General features: G+C 47.9%; 1 protein-coding gene across 3 annotated transcripts in view; it reads left to right on the forward strand.

The window, feature by feature from the left end:
* Positions 1-21,473, forward strand: part of STK32B (serine/threonine kinase 32B) — a 412,340-nt gene that overhangs the window by 376,871 nt on the left and 13,996 nt on the right. For 2 of the 3 annotated variants that reach the window (XM_003898462.5, XM_009206514.4), the window contains 2 exons: positions 2,956-3,087; positions 4,255-4,319. In XM_003898462.5, coding sequence (XP_003898511.1) covers positions 2,956-3,087; positions 4,255-4,319 — 197 coding nt within the window. Of the gene's footprint in view, positions 1-2,955; positions 3,088-4,254; positions 4,320-6,140; positions 10,009-21,473 lie in introns of those variants that run through there. The other variant, XM_017958564.3, reaches the window with a different exon arrangement.

Genomic DNA, 21,473 nt, shown 5'->3' on the forward strand with positions numbered 1-21,473 from the left:
CGTGAGCCTCAGCCCCACCCACAGGCCCATAGCCTCCCTCTGGCTGTGCTGTCTCCTAGCGGGAACCTGGCACAGGCCGCTTCCTCTTCTGGCAATCCCTTCCTCTCCTTGTCCACAAGGCAGTCTCCTACCCCTCCTTCAAGACAGCACAAAGCAAGGACTGGCCCATTTGCCAGTCTCAGCAGAAGCCTTCTGTCTGTATTAGGCCATTCGTGCATTGCTATAAAGGAATAACTGAGGTTTGGTAATTTATAAAGAAGAGAGGCTTCATTGGCTTACAGTCCTGCAGGCCGTACAGGAAGCATGGTGCCTGCATCTGCTTTGCTTCTGGGGAGGCATCAGGGAGCTTCCAGTCAGGGTGGAAGGTGAAACAAGAGCAGGTGTGTCACGTGGCAGGAGCAGGAACAGCAGTGGGAGTAGGGGGTGCCACACATTCTTAAACTGCCAGATCTCTCACGAGAGCTCCCTCACTATTGTGAGGACAGCACCAAGCCATGAGGGATCCATCCCCATGAACCAAACACCTCCCACCAGGCCCCACCTCCCAAACTGGGAATTACATCTCAGCATAAGATTTGCAGGGGACATGCAAATTATGTCACCTTCTGAGTGAAAGACAAGCCCAAGCTTGGCCTCCTCTGCAGCATTCCCAGCCAGCGCCACCACCTCCCTGCACAGAGCAGGCCTCAGCCTCTCCCAAAACCGTCTAGGGATACATCAGTGTCTAGGGATACATCAGTGTCTAGGGATACATCAGTGGTCAGAACACTCTGTCACAGTGCGCCTGCCATCCTGCTGGGAGCTTCGGAGGCTGGGGGCCCCGGAGTGTTGGCTGGCCTCTGCCTGAGCCAGCCCCCAGAACAATGGGTGACGATCGAAGGCACTAGAAGGCCTAAGTGTGTGCTTGTCACGTGAGTGAACGAATGATGATGGCCAACAGGACTGAGCATGTTCTGTGTACCTGGCATTGTCCTGATAAGTTTGTGTGCCTTATCTCGTGTCAGCTTCACACCAATCCTGGGAAGTGGATCCTGTTAACGGCAATCTCAGCAAGGTTAGGCAACTTGCCCAAGATTTCCCAGTGAGAAATTGACAAGAGCTTGAATTCAGATGGTCTACATCCAGAGTCTGCATTTTTATGAATGAATGAATGAATGAATGGCAGGCAAAACAGGTCTGGAGAGACCTGGGCCTGAAATTCAACTTGCTCTTTAGGGGAGGGCAACTTCTGGAGGACAGACGTGTGAAATCAGGGAAGGGGATTATAGTTCCAGGAGCTGGTGATGATGGACAAAGCCCAGTGCCAGGCAGGGGAAGGGAGAGGCCACTGGCACCGCGAACCCACGAAGGGCCCACAGCAGGTCACAACAGAAAGGATGAGGCCCAGCCTCTAGAACTGGGAAAGCAAGGGGCAAAGGACATAGGACTCCACTCCATCAGCCCACGAATGACACAATGACAACAACGGTAACATTTATTGGGCACCTACCGTGTGGCAGGGGCTAGGCTAGGAGCTTTTCTTGCATTTTCTCATGTGAGCCTCACAAACTTGCACTAGTGCCCTGATCTCACAGTGTGGAAACTGAGGCCCATAGAGGTTTAGGGAGTTCCTGGGAGTTAGGGAAGCCAGGACTTTCCCCAGTTCTGTCTGCAAAGTCCCTGTCTTCCTCCTGCCCCCAGGTCATGGCAAAGGCACTGACTGCCTAATCAAGTGGATTAGGCAGCATGGCAAAGGCAAGTTCAGCCTTAGGTAGCGAGACCCTTTCTTGTAAATTGGGTTCAAGGCCAGGAATCCTAGGGAGGTGAGGGGACAGCAGAGAAGCAGAGGGAATGGGCAGTTGTGGAAGGGCCACCATGGTCAAGCAGCCACTGTTCTGGAAGCTTGGCAAACTCTTCTCATCTGATCCCTCAACAACCTCTAAGCCTGCCATATTTCACAATGATGAGGAAACTGAGGCAGAGAGAGGTTACAAATCTCCCTCAGTGTCACACAGGTAAAAGGAGAGGACACAGGGCCCAGTGGCAAGGCTGGCTGACCCCAAGGCTGTGCCTCGCCTCTCTCTTTCTTGGCCAAGTCACAGCAGGCCCAGGTCCTAACAGGCCCAGGGACCACCACTGTAGGGAGGGCTTGCTTCATGCCTGGCCCTACTTGAAGTACTTTATAGATATTATTAATTCCCTATATGGGAATGATTGTCACCTGAACTTTACAGATAATGAACTGCGTCCCAAGGAAGTCATGAAACTTACAAGGTCAGGAAGTAGCAGAACTGGGATTTTTCCCTGTGCAGCTCCAGAGCTGCTGTCATAGCCACCGGGCTGCATTGCCCTTGGGGACCGGCACCTGCGGCCGTCATCTGGGCTGCAGCTCAGGAATGAAAGTGGCTACCAGGAATCTGGGTCCAAGGCCCAGAAGTCAGGGAGACCTAAATTGCTCCTGACCACAGCGGGAGGAGCCCCTGGCCAGGAGCAGGGCCAGGCCTGAGGGTCAGCTGACTCTATCTAGCTCCCCGGGAGGAGCAGGGAACCAGGGCAGGAAGTTGGGCAGGTTTTGAGCTGAAATTGTATTCTTAAGTTATTTAGAATGATTTTTCTAAAAAAGATAGTCATGACAGGACAATGTGCATAGGATAAAATAATAAGTGAAAAAATCAGATTCGAAAACTGAACTCAACCTAGTATGAAAAACAGGCATAGAAAGGGGCCTAAGGAAATACCTAGATGTTAACAGGAGTGGGGCTGCCCCAGGGGGACCACATGTGTAAACAAATGATGTATACAGTGAGAACGTGTTGCTTTTTATCATCAGAAAACAGAAACAAAGGTCACCCGTGTATCCCACGGGGGTAGTTCATCATTACTTGTTGAATGAATGAATGATTGAATGAATGAAAAGAAAATTCAGTGATGGGTGGAATGCAGACAGACCATGTTTTCTTTTCTACTCCCCTTTAGAAAGGGAGGTTGAATTGTGATCCCACATTTGAGCTTGAAGAAATGATTCTAGAATCCAAGCCACTTCACAAAAAGAAGAAGCGGTTGGCAAAGAACAGATCCAGGGATAGCACGAAGGACAGCTGCCCGCTGGTGAGTGCTTCGCGGGAGAGAAATCCTGTGCTCATAGGGTAATGACTGAGTCAGGCCACCGTTTAGCAAAAAGCGGACGTTTCACTCCTCCCTTCCAATTACCTTATTTTGCCGTAAATAAAATGCTACCATCAAACAAGTAGGGCGAAAGAGTGAAGGAAGGCATTCACGCTCCTGGCATTCCTTGAGTGCTATTCCTACAGCAGGAAGCTTATGTAGCTCTAAGGCACAGAGAGGGACCCAGTGGTCCCGCTGCACCCTTGAGAAAAATGTTGTACTGCAGAGGCCCCCAGGGCTGCACGATGACCTTTGTGGGTCCTGGGCACTTTGCCTCTGTGGGCCTCTGTATTCGTTTCCTGGGGCTGCCAGAAGCTGGGTGGCTTATAACAACCCACATGTATTCTCTCACAGTTCTGGAGGCCAGAAGTCCAAACTCAGGGTCTCCACAGAGCCTGGCTCTCTCCAAAGGCTATAGGGGAGGGGTCGTCCTTGGCTCCCCAGGCTTCGAGTGGCGGCCAGCCTCCTTGTCCTTCGCTAGCTCACTGCTGCATGACTCCAGTCTCTCCCTCGATCACCGCATGGCCTTATTCTGTGTCTTCACGTGTCTTCATATGGCCTTCATATAAGGACCCCAGTCATTGGGCTTAGGACCTACCTAATTCACTGTGACTTCATCTTAACTGGATTACATCTGTAACGGTTCTATTTCCAAATAAGGTCACATTTATAAGTACTTGGGGGTTGGGACTCAGGATACATTTCAGAGGACACAATTCAACACACAACAACCTGTCCTCTATAAAAGTCTATTCAAAGTTGAGCCCCTGGCATTATGGTTGTGAATTTCTGGTTTTCCATGCCCCTCACGTGGTCCTTAAGTGGTCAGGGAAATAAGCTCATGAATTTCAGCCCATATTCCATTCTAACGTGGCTTTTACGTTGGATTTAATGGCTTAACGTGGAGAAAAGCATCTTTGTCCACCAGGCTACCCTTGGACACAGCCGCCCACGCAGTCAGGGCCAGCCCCAGACACTTAGCTTGTCTTGTGCTGGTCCCAAGCATCTGAGGTTTCCATCTAGATCAATCTGCCGTCCTCTGATGCTCCGTCACCGTGTCTCCCTGGAACATGCTTTGTCATTTAGTCACCTCTCTGTGCTCTTTGACAGAATGGACACCTGCAGCAGTGTTTGGAGACTGTCCGGAAGGAATTCATCATATTCAACAGAGAGAAGTAAGTTCTTCATGCTGTACCCTTTGGGCAAAGCCCATCCTAAGTGACCCAGGGTCCCCCTGGCAGAATCACAGTCCCTGTCCCCCAAACCAGCCTTGACGATGAAAGGGAAGGTATTACTGGAGTGAGTCACAGGGCCCTGGTGGGGATGAAGCTCCTGGGTTTTGAATTAGACAGGGCTGTGTTCTAATCCTGCCTCGCTGTGTGGCCTGAGCCAGTCTCTGGGAGCTCCCATGAGAGTGGGGAGGCTGCAGCAGCCCTGAGCGGGCACACGGGAACACAGGCGGCAAGGCAGGCTCACTGTGATGATGAGCAAGAGCCTGGAGTCAAGTTGCCTGGGGCCAAGTCCTGGCTCTGCCACTGCAGGGTGACCTTACCCTGCCTGAGCCTCCTCGTCAGCATCAGTACAGCGTCTCCACTCCTTAACACGCGGGGCTGTGAGAATTAAATGAGGCTGTTGTCCCACAGCACCTGGTATGGAAGGGGTTGTCAACACGGGAAGGTAATGACTTGTTATTAATATTTACTTGGGTAAGGTGGGTGGGCGATGCTGGAACCTTAGCAGCCTCGGATGGCAAAAGAGACACAGGGAGTCTGGGAGGGACTAGATGGGGTGTGCCCTGGCCGTGGGACTGCCCTCTAAGGGGCTGGTCGCAAAGCAGGCAGACACCCCAGGTTGGGTTCCAGCCAATGATAATATCTGGGATTTGTGGCTGTGGCTGACTTGTCAGAGCTGGGGCTCCAGCAGAGGTAGCCGATGAGCCCCATTTGACCCACACTAAGCCAGGCTTTGGGTTGGTAGAGGCAGATCAGAGATGCTTCCTGCCCTCCAGGAGATTCAAATATTCATTGACTCAAAAATTCATTGACTGCTAGCCCTTATGCAATCCCCAGTATTCAACCGTTTTGGCTTTCAGCAGATGCTGGCAGCACAGGGGATACATTGTAAGGCCAAGGGCAGCCCAGGGCAGTGCATATCACAGCAGACACCTGGCTTAGCCTGGATGGTTGGGGAAGTTCTCTAGTTGAGGTGCTGAGCTGAGTTCTAAGGGACATGTAGGGGAAGACGTGGCATTCCAGGAGTGGGAACAGTGCACAGGGTAGGAAGATGGCATGGCCGACGCAGGGCCCTGCAGTTGGTTAGGAGGCTTGGATTACCAGAGCCTAGAGAGTTGGGAGAGGTGAGGGCTGGGGCAGGGATGGGTGTTTGGATTCCAGCCATGGGCCAGTGGGCAGGACAGGGCCCCAGTCCCAGTCGACACTGGGGAGACAAAGGAGGCAGCAGCCTTTCACTGACCCTGGGTGGCTACAGCTCTGAAGGCCAGTAGGTGCCCAGATCAGCACAGACACAGACACCAGGCTTGGGCAGCAAACCTCACTTGCTAGGGGACCACATGCTGGGGTCTCCTGGCTCCAGCCAACAGCACAGGAAGGGCCTGTGCAGCCACAGCCCATCAGACTTGGGGAAGGTGGGGGCTGACGTCGTGAGTGGTTTTGGAGCTTATCCCAATTTCCCTACAGTCCTGCCCGCTCTGAGGCTCATGGCCCTTCCCCCTGACTTACAAACGCAGACCCAGGAACTTCTGCTCAAAGAGCATCAGTGATCCTGGGCTCAGGCAGCCTTCATTCTCTGTGTATGGACCATGGAGTCCAATGAGAGCAGCTGCTGGCAAATGTGAGCCTGCAAAAAGCTAAGCTGTGCGGAACCCAAGCAGACAGCAATCGCATTTCACCTTTTGCTGTGTGCCAGCACATGCTTCGGTTTGGATTCTTCCTTTTAAAAGGAAATGAGAATGAGACATCCTTCCCTGTGTCATTTAGGAGTTGCGTCTGGCTGCTTTTAGCAGAAACCCCACCGTATAGGAGCTTCAACCAAGTCGATGTTTTCTTTCTCACATGGAAATGTGAATTGATGAGGGAAATGCAGTCGGCCTGTGGACACCACTGAGATGTGTCATCAGGAATTGGAAGTGAGAGTGAGGCTGGCATAGTTTACAGGAGTTGGCAAAAAAGAAAGAGGGGAGAAGTCATGTGTTCCTGACAATGGGGAGCCAGGGAGAGCATGGCCATGGGGGAAGCTGTCGGCTGGGGTCTGAGCTGCAATTTCTGCTTCTTCATCCTGTCTTTGCTCACCTAAGTGCTTTCTCCATGGCCCTGATGGCTGATAGGCTTCCTGTCACAGCAGGCATACAGGATTACTGCCATATAAAGATATCCAGGTGAGAGGGCTTGGCTGTGTCCCCCAAGATGCTATATGAGCATCAGCTGACTCCATCTCCACCTCGTCTCGTGGGAAGAGAGCCATGCGCCATCTACCCACAGCCCTCCGTGCTGCAGTTTCTCAGCAGTAAAAAATGCCTAGGAGAAGCTGATTCATGATGCATGATTGCCCCAAACCAAGCATTTTTCCTTTAAACAAACAAAAAGTGAGACCTGTTTATCCTCCACTTCTGTCTGGAATCCCATGTTAGAGGCACTTGCTGTGCTGGCACTTGAGTAGGTAGAAAATTAAATCAAGCACCTTCTTCCCCACTTGAGCAGTGTGGTGAATCGAGGGCTGGTTAGGGGGAGCCAAGCACCAAGCTGGGCTTGTCATCATGCTCCGCCTGGCCCACGTCCCTGGTGCCCAGCAGTTCTGCCTCCTTTCAATCTCCGCAGACCTGGCCATCAGCCTGGCGCTGACTACTCCTGCAGGATGTGCAGGCTCCCTGCATAGTGGAGGCTGCAGAGATAAATCACACGTCATGCAGGAGTGCCACAGTACAGGGGGCAATCAGAATTGCCTGGGGGCCTGATAGCGTCTAGAGATGCTGCACCCGCCCATCAGTCTGACACCGACTGCTCTTGCAGAATGTGCAGGGGGTTGCCGGCTCCTTGCATGGTGGGGGCTGCAAAGATAAATCACACATCATACAGGAGGGCCACTGTCCCAGGGGGGCAGTCGGAATTGCCTGAGGGCCTGTTAGCATCTAGAGATGCTGCATTTGCTGTAGGTTGCATGGTGTCCCTCAAAAGACGTATCGAAGCCCTAAGCCCCACTACTTCAGAATGTGACCTTATTTGGAAATAGGGTGGGTGCAAATGTAAGGAGATGAGGTCAGACTGGAGTAGGGTGGGCACCTAATCCAACATGACTGGTGTCTGTCCTGACAAGAGAAGAGATGCAGGCATGGGGAGAAGGCCATGGGGAGATTGCAGTGATGCAGCTACGAGCCAGTGAGCGCCCAGCATTGGCAGCGGTCCAGAGCTGGGAGGAAGGACTGGAGCGGATTCTCCCTCAGAGCCCTCAGAAGGAGCCAGCCCTGCCCACACCTTGATTTCAGCCTCTAGAACTCTGGGGAATACATTTCTGTCGTTTAAAGCCACCCAGTTGCTAGTACTTAGTTATGGCCACCCTGAGACACTAATACAGCCAATACAGCTCCCTAATCCATTCCTTCCCAACCAGAAGCTGAAAGAATAAGCATGGGGATCTGCATTTTAATATATCCTGCAAGCCATTCTGATGCTTAACAGTTTGGAATCTTCTGCAGGAGACAAGGGTGTCTAAGTGGTGCATCCTCTGGGGGTTCTGAGTTGAGTCACAAGGACCCTGTCTAAAACTGCGAACCCTCCCAGCTCTGGCTCCTTTGCCCTCAGGTATTCATCTGCAACTCCTACATTGAATTTATCTTAAAGATACATTCCTGCTATTCATGGTTTTAGCAAAAGTCTACTGGCTGCAGGATGCTCCTGGGGCCTTAACTTCCCTGCACAGCTGACTTCGTCTTGCATAGGCCAAGTATGCCTCCTCAGCTAGAGAAAGCTCTCGGGCAGAGGGACAGTTCCTGCAACTCCCACTGTGGTAGACACCATCATCTGCATGAAGCAGCAAGTGGGAGCTGAGAGGACATGGGCAGGGCATCCACTGTGTCAGCCCTGCAGGACAAATTCAGTCAGTCATTTGACAGCTAAGTCATAATCCTGGAGTGGGCCTCACACAGAAATGAGTCTTCAGGACCCGTGTGCTCGGAATGCCCATAGCCTGCAGCAGGGAGGATTACCAAACAGTGCGGTGTGTGTGCCGTGAAGCAGACACACAGGGGCCACCGTGGGGACAGGAGGACGTGCCCTGGGGCTAACCTTTCTGGACCCTTGTTTTTAAACAGAGAACAAAATTAAAATTAGCACTGCCAAATTTTCTGGAAATGCAGCTTATTATTGGCTAATGGTCTCAGCTGGCAAGAGGCCACTGAGCCAGGTGGAGCATCTGCTTCCAGGGCTGGTCAGGGCTTCGAAGGCCTTGGCAGCTGAGACTTCCAGTGGGTTGAAAAATGCACCGGGGGGCCCGTCCTCCTATTCTTGGCCAAAGATCTGAGCAGGGCTGATTTTTCCAAGAGGTCTTTTCAATAGCATTTGACAACATTTTACAGAATAAGAAGCTCCTGGTGAGGAAGGAATTTAAGGGGCATTTTCTATCTTTGCTATCTCTTGAAGAAACAAAAACAGATTTAAAATCATATAAAACTACCCTTGGAGTCCTTGAAAATATCACATTTAAAAACTCTAATATTGCATTTGTTACACCAAAGAATACTATTAATACCAATAACAATCATCATTTGTATGTGACTTTATGGTTTTCGATCATGTTCCTTTAATCTAGGGTTTCTTAATCTTGGCATTGACTGTTGACATCAGTTCTTGGTTGTGAGGGCCGTCCTGTGCATTGCAGGATACCTGCAGAATCACTGCCCTCTACCCACTAGATACCAGTAACACCTTCACAGACTGACAACCAAAAATGTCTCCAGATATTGCCAAATGTTCTCTGGCAGGCATAGTCACCCCCAGTTGAGAGCCAGTGCTTTAGTCCTTACTTATCACATTTCCCTAAAAGAAATATCACTGGTATTCTCGAGGTCTTGCAATATGAACAACCTGAACTCTAATCTCCCATCTCCTAGTTCCCAGGCTCTTTCTGCTAGCTGTGCTTTCATCCAGTGGTTTGGCAGATATTTATTGAGCATCTCCCTGGGTCAGGTACAGGGGATACTGCTGGGAGCAAGGCCCCTGCTCTCAGGGAGCTCACACCCCGGTGGCATGAGCTTTCAGATGTGCAGGAAGGATTGCTTTGCATAAGTCGGTGGCGTTGAGGGTTCTCTCCAGTGCACCCAGTGGGCAGTGGCAGGTGTGGCAGAGATGGTCATGAGAGCTCCCTTTTATTGGGTGTTCACTCTATGCCATTTAGTCTGTATATCCATTCTCTGAGCTGGTTATGTTTATTCCCCCACATTTCACAGGTTAGGAAGCACAGGCCCAGACTGGATTGAGGGCACACAGCCAACAGGTGGCAGAGCCGGAGTTCCATAGAGACAGTCTGGCTCCAGACCCCTAGGCTGAATCAAAATAGCCCCTGGCCATGTACATGAAATGTTGGGCAAGGAATTGCCATTCTCTCTGTAGACACCATCTGTTGGCGAACCCAGATGTTTCAGGTGCAAGATTATACAAATTAACATGACCTCAATGCATCCTTCTTACCCCTCCTTAGCCCCAGCTGGCTGTGGATGGAGGGTGCCCTGACTAAGGCCACAGCAGGGTAAACAGTCAGAAGATATTTAAAGGCTGGGCGCAGTGGCTCACGCCTGTAATCCCAGTACTTGGGGAGGCTGAGGCGGGAAGATCACCTGAGATCAGGAGTTCAAGACCAGCCTGGCCAATATGGTAAAACCCCATCTCTAGCGAAAATACAAAAATTAGCCTGGTGTGGTGGTACATACCTGTAATCGCAGCTACCTGGGAGGCTGTCAGGAGAATCGCTTGAACCTGGGAGGCAGAGGTTGCAATGAGCTAAGACCACGCCACTGCACTCCAGCCTGGGAGACAGAGCGAGACTCCATCTCAAAAAAAAAATAATAATAATAAGAATGGTGACTTCATCTGCTTAGGTGGCCTCCCTGGAGGACTCTGGCCTTGGAGGATCCCAGCAATATGATAGGGACTCTCCAACATGGCCTGGAGCCCTTGTGAGCCAGCGCCAATGAGGCATGAGGGGTGCAATTCATCACAGGCTTCAGAATCTGATGGGCCTAGTCAAGTCCTGGTTTTGCTGCTCATGGGCTGTGACCCCAGTGAAGGCCCAGCCTCTCTGAGCCTCGGACATCGCATCTGTGCCATCAAGGGGCTGAACAGATATCAATGACTCTTTGACTTTACCAAGGTCTGTGCCATCTGCAAAGTGCTCTGACATTTCTCGTATCTCTTCAACAACCCCACTAGTAAGAAAAGCAAAGGTTAGTCCTTATATTAATCTGCAAAATGGGGAAAACCCTTTGCATTTGGTCCCTTCCCCCACAAACCTCATTGCTGGGAAGTAGCAAACTTCAAAACTCTAGGCCTCCCAAAGTTAAGGCCAGCACATGCAGGTTCTGTCCGGTCTTTGAATTAAACATTGTGGTCCAAGCTTAATAGAAAAGGCAGTTAACAGTGAAGACCACCTTCCGTGTGCTGGCCATGGGGGAGCAGCCCGCAGCCATTTTCTCATTCCATTCTCCTTGAGATTCTATCCGTAGATATTTTTATTCCCGTTTCACAGTCAGCTACACTGATTACAACGTAATTCTGACTTGAATGGTGTCTGTGAACCTCAGAAGTCTAGAGGATTTACTGCCCAGTGAGGTGGAGGGGAGGGCAGAGCTCAGATAATTGAGCAAGGCAGGGCTGGGCTTTCTGGGAACCCTGATACACACAGCAGAGCAAATGCCTTTCAAATGACTGGGAAGAATCAGCTCAGTGACCTGACGCAGCGGGAGGAATTCCAGCCAGAGATGAAGGTAGCCTAAAAGGCTATGTGGATTGCAGAATGTTAATAGTGCCACAAAACTCATAATCAAGACGCTGCACGGGAATTAGGGCCCGGTTTCAAAAGTGTGGCCAGGCACGGTGGCTCATGCCTGTAATCCCAGCACTTTGGGAGGCCGAGGCTGGCAAATCACGAGGTCAGGAGTTCGAGATCAGCCTGGCCAACATGGTGAAACCCCCGTCTCTACTACAAATACAAAAAATTAGCTGGGTGAGGTGGTGGACCCCTGTAATCCCAGCTACTCAGGAGGCTGAGGTAGGAGAATCGCTTGCACCCAGGAGGCGGAGGTTGCAGTGAGCTGAGATAGCACCACTGCACTCCAGCATTGGCGACAGTGCAAGACTCAGTCTCAAAAAAAAAAAAAAAAAAATTGTGACTGGCCAGGCACAGTGCCTCACACTTCTAATCCCAGCACTTTGGGAGGCTGAGGCAGGCGCATCGCTTGAGGTCAGGAGTTCAAAACCAGCTTGGCCAACATGGTGAAACCCTGTCTTTATTAAAAATACAAAAATTAGGTGGGTGTGATGGTACACACCTATAGTTCCAGCTGCTTAGGAGGCTGAGACGGGAGAATTGCTTGAACCTGGAAAGCAGAGGTTGCAGTGAGCCAAGATCACACTACTGCACTCCAGCCTGGGCAACAGAGCCAGACTGTTTCCAAAAAAAAAAAAAAAGTGTGACTGATTCAGACAAATCTCAGCCAATAAAAGATGTGGGGAAAAAAAAAAAAAAAAGACAGACAATACTACATTTTTAAGTGTATTGAAAAGCTGTTATGTGCCATGTACTGTGCTTGGCATTTGATATATGTTCACATTTGATCTACAATTCATCCTCACCTTTATTTTTTTGAGATGGAGTTTCGCTGTTGTCACCCAGGCTGGAGTGCAATGCTGCAATCTCAGCTCACCACAACCTCCACTTCCCAGGTTCAAGCGATTCTCCTGCCTCAGCCTCCCAAGTAGCTGGGATTACAGGCATCCACCACCACGCCCAGATAATTTTTGTTATTTTTTTAGTAGAGATGGGGTTTCACCACATTGGCCAGGCTGGTCTCAAACTCCTGACCTTAGGTGATCTGCCCACCTTGGCCTCCCAAAGTGCTAGGATTACAGGTGTGGGCCGCTGTACCCAGCCTCACAATCTTGATTTGTAAGTCTTAATGTCTGGAGAGAATAAGTCATTGGCCTAAGGTCAATAGTAAAGTGTTTTAGCTAGAATGGAGATCCCACACATAGATCTGAGGGATTCTCAAGCCCATGTTCTGTTTCACTATCCCCCTTCTAATGCTCACTTTTAATTTTTTAAAAATACAGAACCTGTAATCACAATATCCAAGTGAAGTAAAGGAGCGGTACTGCTGGGAATGTATATAAAATACAGAATACAAACACTGAAGTGTTCTGAAATAAGCACACAGGGGCAACTTGTAACTTCTCTTATGGGTCCTTAAAGTTGATTTCCACTGCTTAATCTAGCTGTTATCACACACCCTGGCTTCTTATGAAAAAGCCTTAGACTTTGCCTGAGAACCCTGTGTTGTGAGTTGAATTGTGTCCTCCTAAAGGATATGTTGGAGACTTATCACCTAGCACCTGTGAAGATGACCTATCAGCTAGCACCTGTGAAGATGACCTATCACCTAGCACCTGTGAAGATGACCTGTTGCCCAGCACCTGTGAAGATGACCTGTCGCCTAGCACCTGTGAAGATGACCTGTCACCTAGCACCTGTGAGGATGACCCGTCTCTTAGCATCTGTGAAGATGACCTGTCACCTTGCACCTTTGAAGATGACCTTATTTGGAAACAGGATATTTGCAGAAGTATTCAATTTATGAGTGAAGATGAACTTATTTGGAAACGGTCTTTGCCGAAGTATTCGATTTATGACGAGGTCACACTAGATTGGGGTAGGCACTAAATCCAATGACACATAGGGAAGAAGGCCATGTGCAGGTGCAGGGAGAGACCGAAGAGAGGCTGCCACAACCCAAGGGATGCTGCCACCAGATTGGTGGCCACCACCAGAAACTGGAAGAGGCAAGGAAGGACTTTCCCCCTCTGCCCTCTAAGGAAGCGTGGCCCCACCAACACCTTGATTTCCAACTTTCTGTTCTCTAGAAGCGAGGATATATTTCTGTTGTTTTAAGCCACCGAGTTTGTGGAAACTTGCTAAGCAGATCAAGGAAACAGATATACCTTCCGGGAACTTAAAAGGCTGCCCATGGTGGGTAGTGCTGTCTCACCGTGGTAACCCTCGATTTTTCCTCAAAATTTCAAACAAAACGTTAAGCATGGCTATTATCATCAGAAAAGTTATTTTACAAATCAATCATGTAAGACAAAAACAACAGTAATTTAGAAAGTATTGACATTTTACACAAATAAATTAGAGATTTTTTGAGACACACGTACACACACATATTTAATAGAGACATTATTAGTGACTATAAAGTGCCCTATTCTCACTGGCTGACTTCTGGACAGTTGCTGAAGCTCTTTTGCATTCCTTATCATATGAAAATCTGTTAGAAATTGGCACTGTTGGCAAGGTTGAACCATGACTCCTATTTCACATGTGTGCTCAATGCTTAGCTACCACATGTAAGTGAGAACATGCAGTATTTGGTTTTCTGTTCTTGCATTAATTTGTTTAGGATTAGGACCTCCAGCTCCATCCATGTTGCTGCAAAGAACATGATTTCCTCCTTTTTTTATGTCTGCGTGGTATGGTATTCTGTGGTGTACATGTAGCACATTTTCTTTTCTCTTTCTTTTTTTTTTTTTTGAGACAGAGTTTTGCTCTGCAGCAGAAATACTGTTTAGCTGTTTCTGCTTTTATTTTTTCTGATTATCATCTTTATCATCCAGTTTTATATGTTCATATCTGTGTGCTTTGATAATTATATATACATACTTTTTGGTTATTATCTACTTATTCATTACATTGGAAAAGAAGAGATCTATTCTGCTTGCTCTATAATCTACATTCCCTTCCCTCCTACATTTTTTTAGTTTTCTTGATTTGGTTTCTTATTGAAACTAGAGGTAGACTGACTGTAAATAGAAAGTAGTTTAAGCTTCAGGACCTTTAATCTCTCAGGCTCCTTCCAATGTTCTGGACCTAATTTTGTTAGGTCTCAGACTCCTTTCAATGTTCTGGACCTAATTTTGAATGTGCAATATGTACTCATGTTCTTTAAAGACAGCCTCCAAGCTAGATAAGCTCCAGCCATTCAAAATCTAGATCTGCCCCATTAACTTTATAAAGTCAGTATAACAACATTAACAAGATATAATCACCGGAAAACGGCCTACTCAATTGGGCACCAAGATGGCTGAATAGGAACAGCTCCAGCCTCCAGCTCCCAGCGTGAGCAACACAGAAGGCGGGTGATTTCTGCATTTCCAACTGAGGTACTGGGTTCTTCTCACGGGGGCATGTCAGACACTCGGTGCAGGACAGTGGGTGCAGCCCAACAAGCGAGAGCCAAAGCAGGGCGAGGCATCGCCTCACCCAGGAAGCACAAGGGGGAAGGGAATTCGTTTTCCCAGCCAGGGGAAACTGTGACACACAACACCTGGAAAATCGGGTCACTCCCACCCTAATGCTGAGCTTTACCAAGGGTCTTAGCAAATGGCACACCAGGAGATCATATCCCGCACCTGGCTTGGAGGGTCCCATGCCCACGGAGCCTCCCTAATTGCTAGCACAGCAGTCTGAGATCTAACTGCAAGGTGACAGTGAGGCTGGGGGAGGGGTGCCCGCCATTCCTGAGGCTTAAGTAGGTAAAGCCCCTGGGAAGCTTGAACTGGGTGGAGCCCACCGCAGCTCAAGGAGGCCTGCCTGCCTCTATAGACTCCACCTCTGGGGACAGGGCATAACTAAACAAAAAGCAGCAGAAACCTCTGCAGATGTAAATGTCCCTGTCTGACACCTTTGAAGAGAGTAGTGACTCTCCCAGCATAGAGGTTGAGATCTGAGAATGGACAGACTGCCTGCTCAAGTGGGTCCCTGACCCCCGAGTAGCCTAACTGGGAGACATTCCCCACTAGCGGCAGACTGACACCTTACACCTCCCACAGCCAGGTACAGCTCTGAGACAAAGCTTCCGGAGGAACAATCAGATAGCAACACTTGCTGTTCAGCAATATTCTCTCTTTTGCAGCCTCTGCTGCTGATACCCAGGCAAACAGGGTCTGGAGTGTACCTCAAGCAAACTCCAACAGACCTGCAGCTGAGGGTCCTGACTGTTAGAAGGAAAACTAACAAACAGAAAGGACATCCACACCAAAACCCCATCTCAGAATAAATTTCCATCTCAGAAATCTATTCTGAGCCAAATATGAGTGACCATGGCCCTTCCCAGGAGGTCCTGAGAACATGTGCCCAAGGTGGTTGGGGTACAGCTTGGTTTTAAACATTTTAGGGAGGAATGAGACATCAATCAAATATGTTTAAGAAATTTATTGGCTTGGTTCAGAAAGGCGGGACAACTCAAAGCAGGGTTGGTGGGGGAGCTTTCAGGCTATAGGTAAATTTAAACATTTTCTGGTTGACGCTTGGTTGAGTTTATCTGAAGACCTAGGATCAATGGAAAGGAATGTTTAGGTTAAGATAAAGGAATGTGGAGACAAAGTTTTATTGCACAGAGGAATCTCTCAGATAGCAGACTTCAGAGAGAGAGCAGGTTGTAAAATGTTTCTTATGGGACCTGAAAGGGTGCCTGGCTCTTAGTTGACTATCTCCTGGATCTGGAAAGAAAGGAAGGAAAACAAAGGGGAAAGGGAATTATCTATAGAATGTGATTTTTCCCACAAGAGACTTTGCAGGGCAATTTCAAGGTATGACAAGGAAATATATTTTGGGGTTAAATATTTTTTCCTTGTCTCTTAATGTTATGCCAGGGTCAGATTTAAAGTAAATCATGATACATGGGGTCAAATAAAATCCATCTGATGAGAATTTATGATTTATAGAGCATGACTCCCCAGACTCCTTAGATAGGAATTTGGGCAAGATGAAAAGTCAGAGCTTAGACACATACACACACGCACGCACGCACACGCGCACACACACACACTAAACCGCCTATCCCAACTCTTTGAGCCACAAGAGCAAAAGCTCCATCTATGTTGACTTGCCAGTGTCCACACAGCCTCCCAGATTGCCAGTGCTGCAAATGGAAATCCAATTTTTGTCCTACTAGGACACCTTGTAGGACATTTAATTACAACTAGCTTCCTTCCCTCTCACAATGCTGAGACAGAGTTTGCCAACCTGTATACACACCCCCTGCTAAAGAGAAGTAAAAACCACGCTGGACCATTTATTCCCTTACTCACTTTCCCATCTACTCAGGACACATGGATGGTGCACCAGTCCCAGATGCTAGGGGCTGTGAAACCACAGGTGGTACACACCCCCTGCTAATGAAAAGTAAAAACCACGCTGGACCATTTATTCTCTTACTTTCCCATCCATTCAGCACACATGGATGGTGCACCAGCCCCAGGTGCTAGGGGCTGTGAAACCACAGGTGGGACAGTAGAAAGACACTGTGGTCCTTGCCCAGTAGAAGAGAGACCCATCTCAGACCAGAGACCAGGTTACCATTGCCAGTTCCATGCCCTGGTCTTCCCTGGCTTTTGGACCTCTCCAGAGACCCCCGTGACTCCTGGGGCTGGATTCCATCCCCTTCGCCTGTTTGTCTGCTCACCCACTTGAGGTCCTGACTCTCAGACACTCTTGTATATACTCCCTCCTAACACTTTCCATTCCTTTGGGCCTTCTGCCCTGACCCCCCAGGATAAGGCCTGCAGAACCAGCTGGGGTGGAGAGGCATCATGAGACATTCATTACGGTGATGGCAGGAAATTAGCTTTACCGATCTTCATTTTCTCCATCTGAAAAATGGGAGGATGTCCACACTGCAATTATCACAAAAATAGCTGCCCTTCATAAAGTACACCCTACACTGCAGGCCGATGACACACATTCATTCATCTTACCCTTTAAGGAGGTATCATTGTCCCCGTGTTAGAGATAAGGCAACAAGGTGAAAAGAAGTCAAGTGAGCTCCCCTAGGCCACTCAACTAGTAAATGGCAGAACTGGGATTCTGATCTAATGCTGCCAGACTCCAAAGCCTGCATTCTTCCCACTGTATCTCACTGCCACTCAGAATTCTGCAGAGCCAGGAAATGTATAGGGAAAGAACAAGAGAAATGGTATGAATGGGTATGGAAGCCTTTTTAAATGTTTTTGTTTTTTAAACCACACTGCACAAAGCAAGCTGGTCTCTCTCATCTAGGAGGCCAGGCCTCACCTGTGGGTAGTCTGCTGTGGATTGATGTTGATGTTAACTGACTCCATCCTAGATGTGTGTAAAAGCTTGATTTGAGGTTTATTTGCTGGACATTTTATTCTACTCCTACATAGTGCCTTGCCTTTGAAAAATGCCTCTAGCCTGATTTATCACAAATTTCACTATGTGTCCCACTCTCAGTGATCGAAATTCTCTGTCACAGAGGACTTCCTTCTGGCATCTCATGGTTGAGTCAGGAGGATAAGGGCACACACATTCATCACTCAGGATTGTGGTCACAAAGCTGGCAATTAATTTGATAAGTTGTCTGAAAAACTGAATGTGCCTGCCATTGAGGAGATAACTAGCCAATGTGTATCAGTAGAATTGAGCTACCCCTAGTAATATATGCAAAATCCCTTTTCATTTCCTCCCAAGTTATAGATAACTGGACTGTGGGCTAGTCCTATAACTGAGCTCTCAGGGCCAACCGTAAGTGCTTCATACCTTTGTCTTGGTTCATGGATTTCTGTTTGAGCAATGCAAGCATTTCTAATTCCTTTGGAGCATGGAAAAGTCATGCCATGCTATCTTCTTTCCAGGTTCAGATTGAATGACCCAAGATTCAGTGGGAAGAGGCAGACTGCCCTGGGTTTGACTTCAGCCTCCCAAAGTCACATGATGACTAAGTGGCAGACCCAGGGTTAGGACCAGACAGTCTGACTTCAAGCCCAGGCCCTTAACACTGTGCCATGCTACTTCGTCCTGCAGAGACTTTGTCACCATGAATGCTCACTGTTTGCTCTCTGCCCTGCTCCCAGTCCTTTCAACAGTGAGCCTGGCACACAGATAATGCTAGTGGAAAGGAGGAGGGGAAAGATGGGGGAGGGAGGGTGGCATCAGCGAATGGGTAGATAGTGAAAGATAACAGTGATGGATGGATGGTGAGTAGGTGGATGAGTAGATGGATGGGGGTTGTGGACAGATGGATGTATTGATGGGTGAGTGGATGATGAATGGGTGAGGTGTATAGATGAATGGATGGGTGAATATGCAGATGGGTAGGTGTATGGGAATTGCACAGGTGGGTGGGTGAATGTGTAGCTAGATTAAGGGGTGTTCAGGTAGTTGGGTGAGGGTGGACAGGAGGGATAGATGGATGGACATATGAGAATGGATAGATGGAAGGATGGGGTAGATGAACGGGCAGATTAATAAGTGGATGGATGAGTAAGTGGATGGGTGGGTGGGTGGATGGAAAGATGGGGTAGATGAATGGGTAAATGGATAAGTAGATGCATAAATAAGTGGGTAACAAATGGATGAGTGGGCAGATGTGTTCATGGTGGTAGATGAATGGTGGTTAGGTGGACAGTTGAGAGTACAGATATAAGAAAAACACAGGCTTTGAAGCCCCCTCAGAATTAGATTAGAATCTAAGCTTTATAAGCCTGCAGGTAGATGGGTGGATGCCTCTAGAAGAGTATGTCCTTCTTGATTCTGCCTCCTGGCTCAGAAATAGAACCTGGTGGTGAGACATTGCCCACACCTCATTTAGTTACTGTTACAGGCCTCCAATACTCAGGGTGACAGTGTGCCATGTGTCAAAGTCTAATAAAATATATAGATAAATCTCTAAAATTAAAATATTTTAGGGTATCTGTGTTAGTCTGTTTTGCATTGCTATAAAGGAATACCTGAGACTGGTTAATTTATATGGAAAAGAGGTTTATTTGGCTTATGGTTCTGCACTCCATACAAGAAAGATTGTACCAGCATCTGCTTCTGGTGAGGCCTCAGGAAGCTTCCAATCATGGCAGAAGGCACAGAGTGAGCTGGCATCACACATGGCAAGAAAGAGTGAGAGAGAGAGAGGAGGTGCTCCTAGGCTCCTTTAAACAACCAGCTCTCACATGAATGAACAAAGTGAGAACTCACTCATAACTGCAAAGGCAGCACAAGCCATTCATAGAAGGATCCACCCCCATGACCCAAATACCTCTCACTTGACCCACCTCCAATGTTGGAGGTCACATTTCAACATGAGATTTGAAAGGGACATACCTCCAAACAATATCAGTAGCCATCACCCAAATAGCATACATCGTACCCATTAAGTAATTTCTCAGCATCCATTCTAAAGCCCTGACTTCACCACTGTGCAATCTAGCCATGTAACAAAATTACACTTGTACCCCATAAATTTATATAAATGAAATTTTAAAATCAAAATGTTTTATTTGGGAGGAAAGAATTGCAATTCAGGGCATACATGCAGATCGAGTGGTCTTTAGTATGTCCAAAGAACAAAGAGAAGGTTAGAGGTTTCATAAGGAGAAATGTTACCTATTGCTCTTTGAGAAATTTCATTGGCACTAGTAGGATGTTGAGGAGTTGGCAAGTTCTGATTGTTAAATAATAGCAGTGGGCAAAACTAGTCTTAGAATTGCAGCAGGTCATTTACTCTATTTCATTTGGGAATGACAAGAATGACCCAGTTCATATGATTAGTTTTTGCGCGTTCCCTTTTTGGTCTGAAGCTCTGTCTCTGAAAGTGTCATTGATCAACCATGCTATAGTTAGGCTTAATTATCCCTCAGCACTAGGATGGATCTGTCGCAGTTGTCTCTGTCCCATGTTGCGGGGAAGATATGTGGGTCTTTGTCAGGGATCCAGACCACAGTAAAGTAATAAAAAGGCCAGAAGGAAAAATCTCAGAGTGAGTTTGTCTGTGGTCTAGTATTGATTTCCATCTTATTAGTCCACGGGCATGAGCAGTAATCTTGAAGTGTTGAGTTAACATGATTCTGTTAGGAGAGTTGGCATCACAAAGATTGGAGAGGCAATAAGAGTAAAGTTTAAAAATTATAATACAGGAATAGGAACAGCTCCAGTCTCCAACTCCCAGCGTGAGCGACACAGAAGACCGGTGATTTCTGTATTTTCAACTGAGCCTCTGCTGCTGACACCCAGGCAAACAGGGTCTGGAGTGGACCTCAAGCAATCTCCAACAGACCTACAGCTGAGGGTCCTGACTGTTAGAAGGAAAACCATCAAACAGGAAGGATACCCACACCAAAACCCCATCAGTACGTCACCATCATCATCAAAGACCAGCGGCAGATAAAACCACAAAGATGGGGAAAAAGCAGGGCAGAAAAGCTGGAAATTCAAAAAATAAGAGCGCATCTCCCCCGGCAAAGGAGCGCAGCTCATCGCCAGCAATGGATCAAAGCTTGACGGAGAATGACTTTGACGAGATGAGAGAAGAAGGCTTCAGTCCATCAAACTTCTCAGAGAGCTAAAGGAGGAATTACGTACCCAGCGCAAAGAAACTAAAAATCTTGAAAAAAAAGTGGAAGAATTGATGGCTAGAGTAATTAATGCAGAGAAGGTCATAAACGAAAGAGATGAAAACCATGACACGAGAAATACGTGACAAATGCACAAGCTTCAGTAAGCGACTCGATCAACTGGAAGAAAGAGTATCAGCGATTGAGGATCAAATGAATGAAATGAAGCGAGAAGAGAAACCAAAAGAAAAAAGAAGAAAAAGAAATGAACAAAGCCTGCAAGAAGTATGGGATTATGTAAAAAGACCAAATCTACGTCTGATTGGGGTGCCTGAAAGTGAGGGGGAAAATGGAACCAAGTTGGAAAACACGCTTCAGGATATCATCCAGGAGAACTTCCCCAACCTAGTAGGGCAGGCCAACATTCAAATCCAGGAAATACAGAGAACACCACAAAGATACTCCTCGAGAAGAGCAACTCCAAGACACATAATTGCCAGATTCACCAAAGTTGAAATGAAGGAAAAAATCTTAAGGGCAGCCAGAGAGAAAGGTCAGGTTACCCAAAAAGGGAAGCCCATCAGACTAACAGCAGATCTCTCGGCAGAAACTCTACAAGCCAGAAGAGAGTGGGGGCCAATATTCAACATTCTTAAAGAAAAGAATTTTCAACCCAGAATTTCATATCCAGCCAAACTAAGTTTCATA

This window comes from Papio anubis, chromosome 3 (genome assembly GCF_008728515.1).
Source record: "Papio anubis isolate 15944 chromosome 3, Panubis1.0, whole genome shotgun sequence".
In the NCBI taxonomy this organism is placed as follows: Eukaryota; Metazoa; Chordata; class Mammalia; order Primates; family Cercopithecidae; genus Papio; species Papio anubis.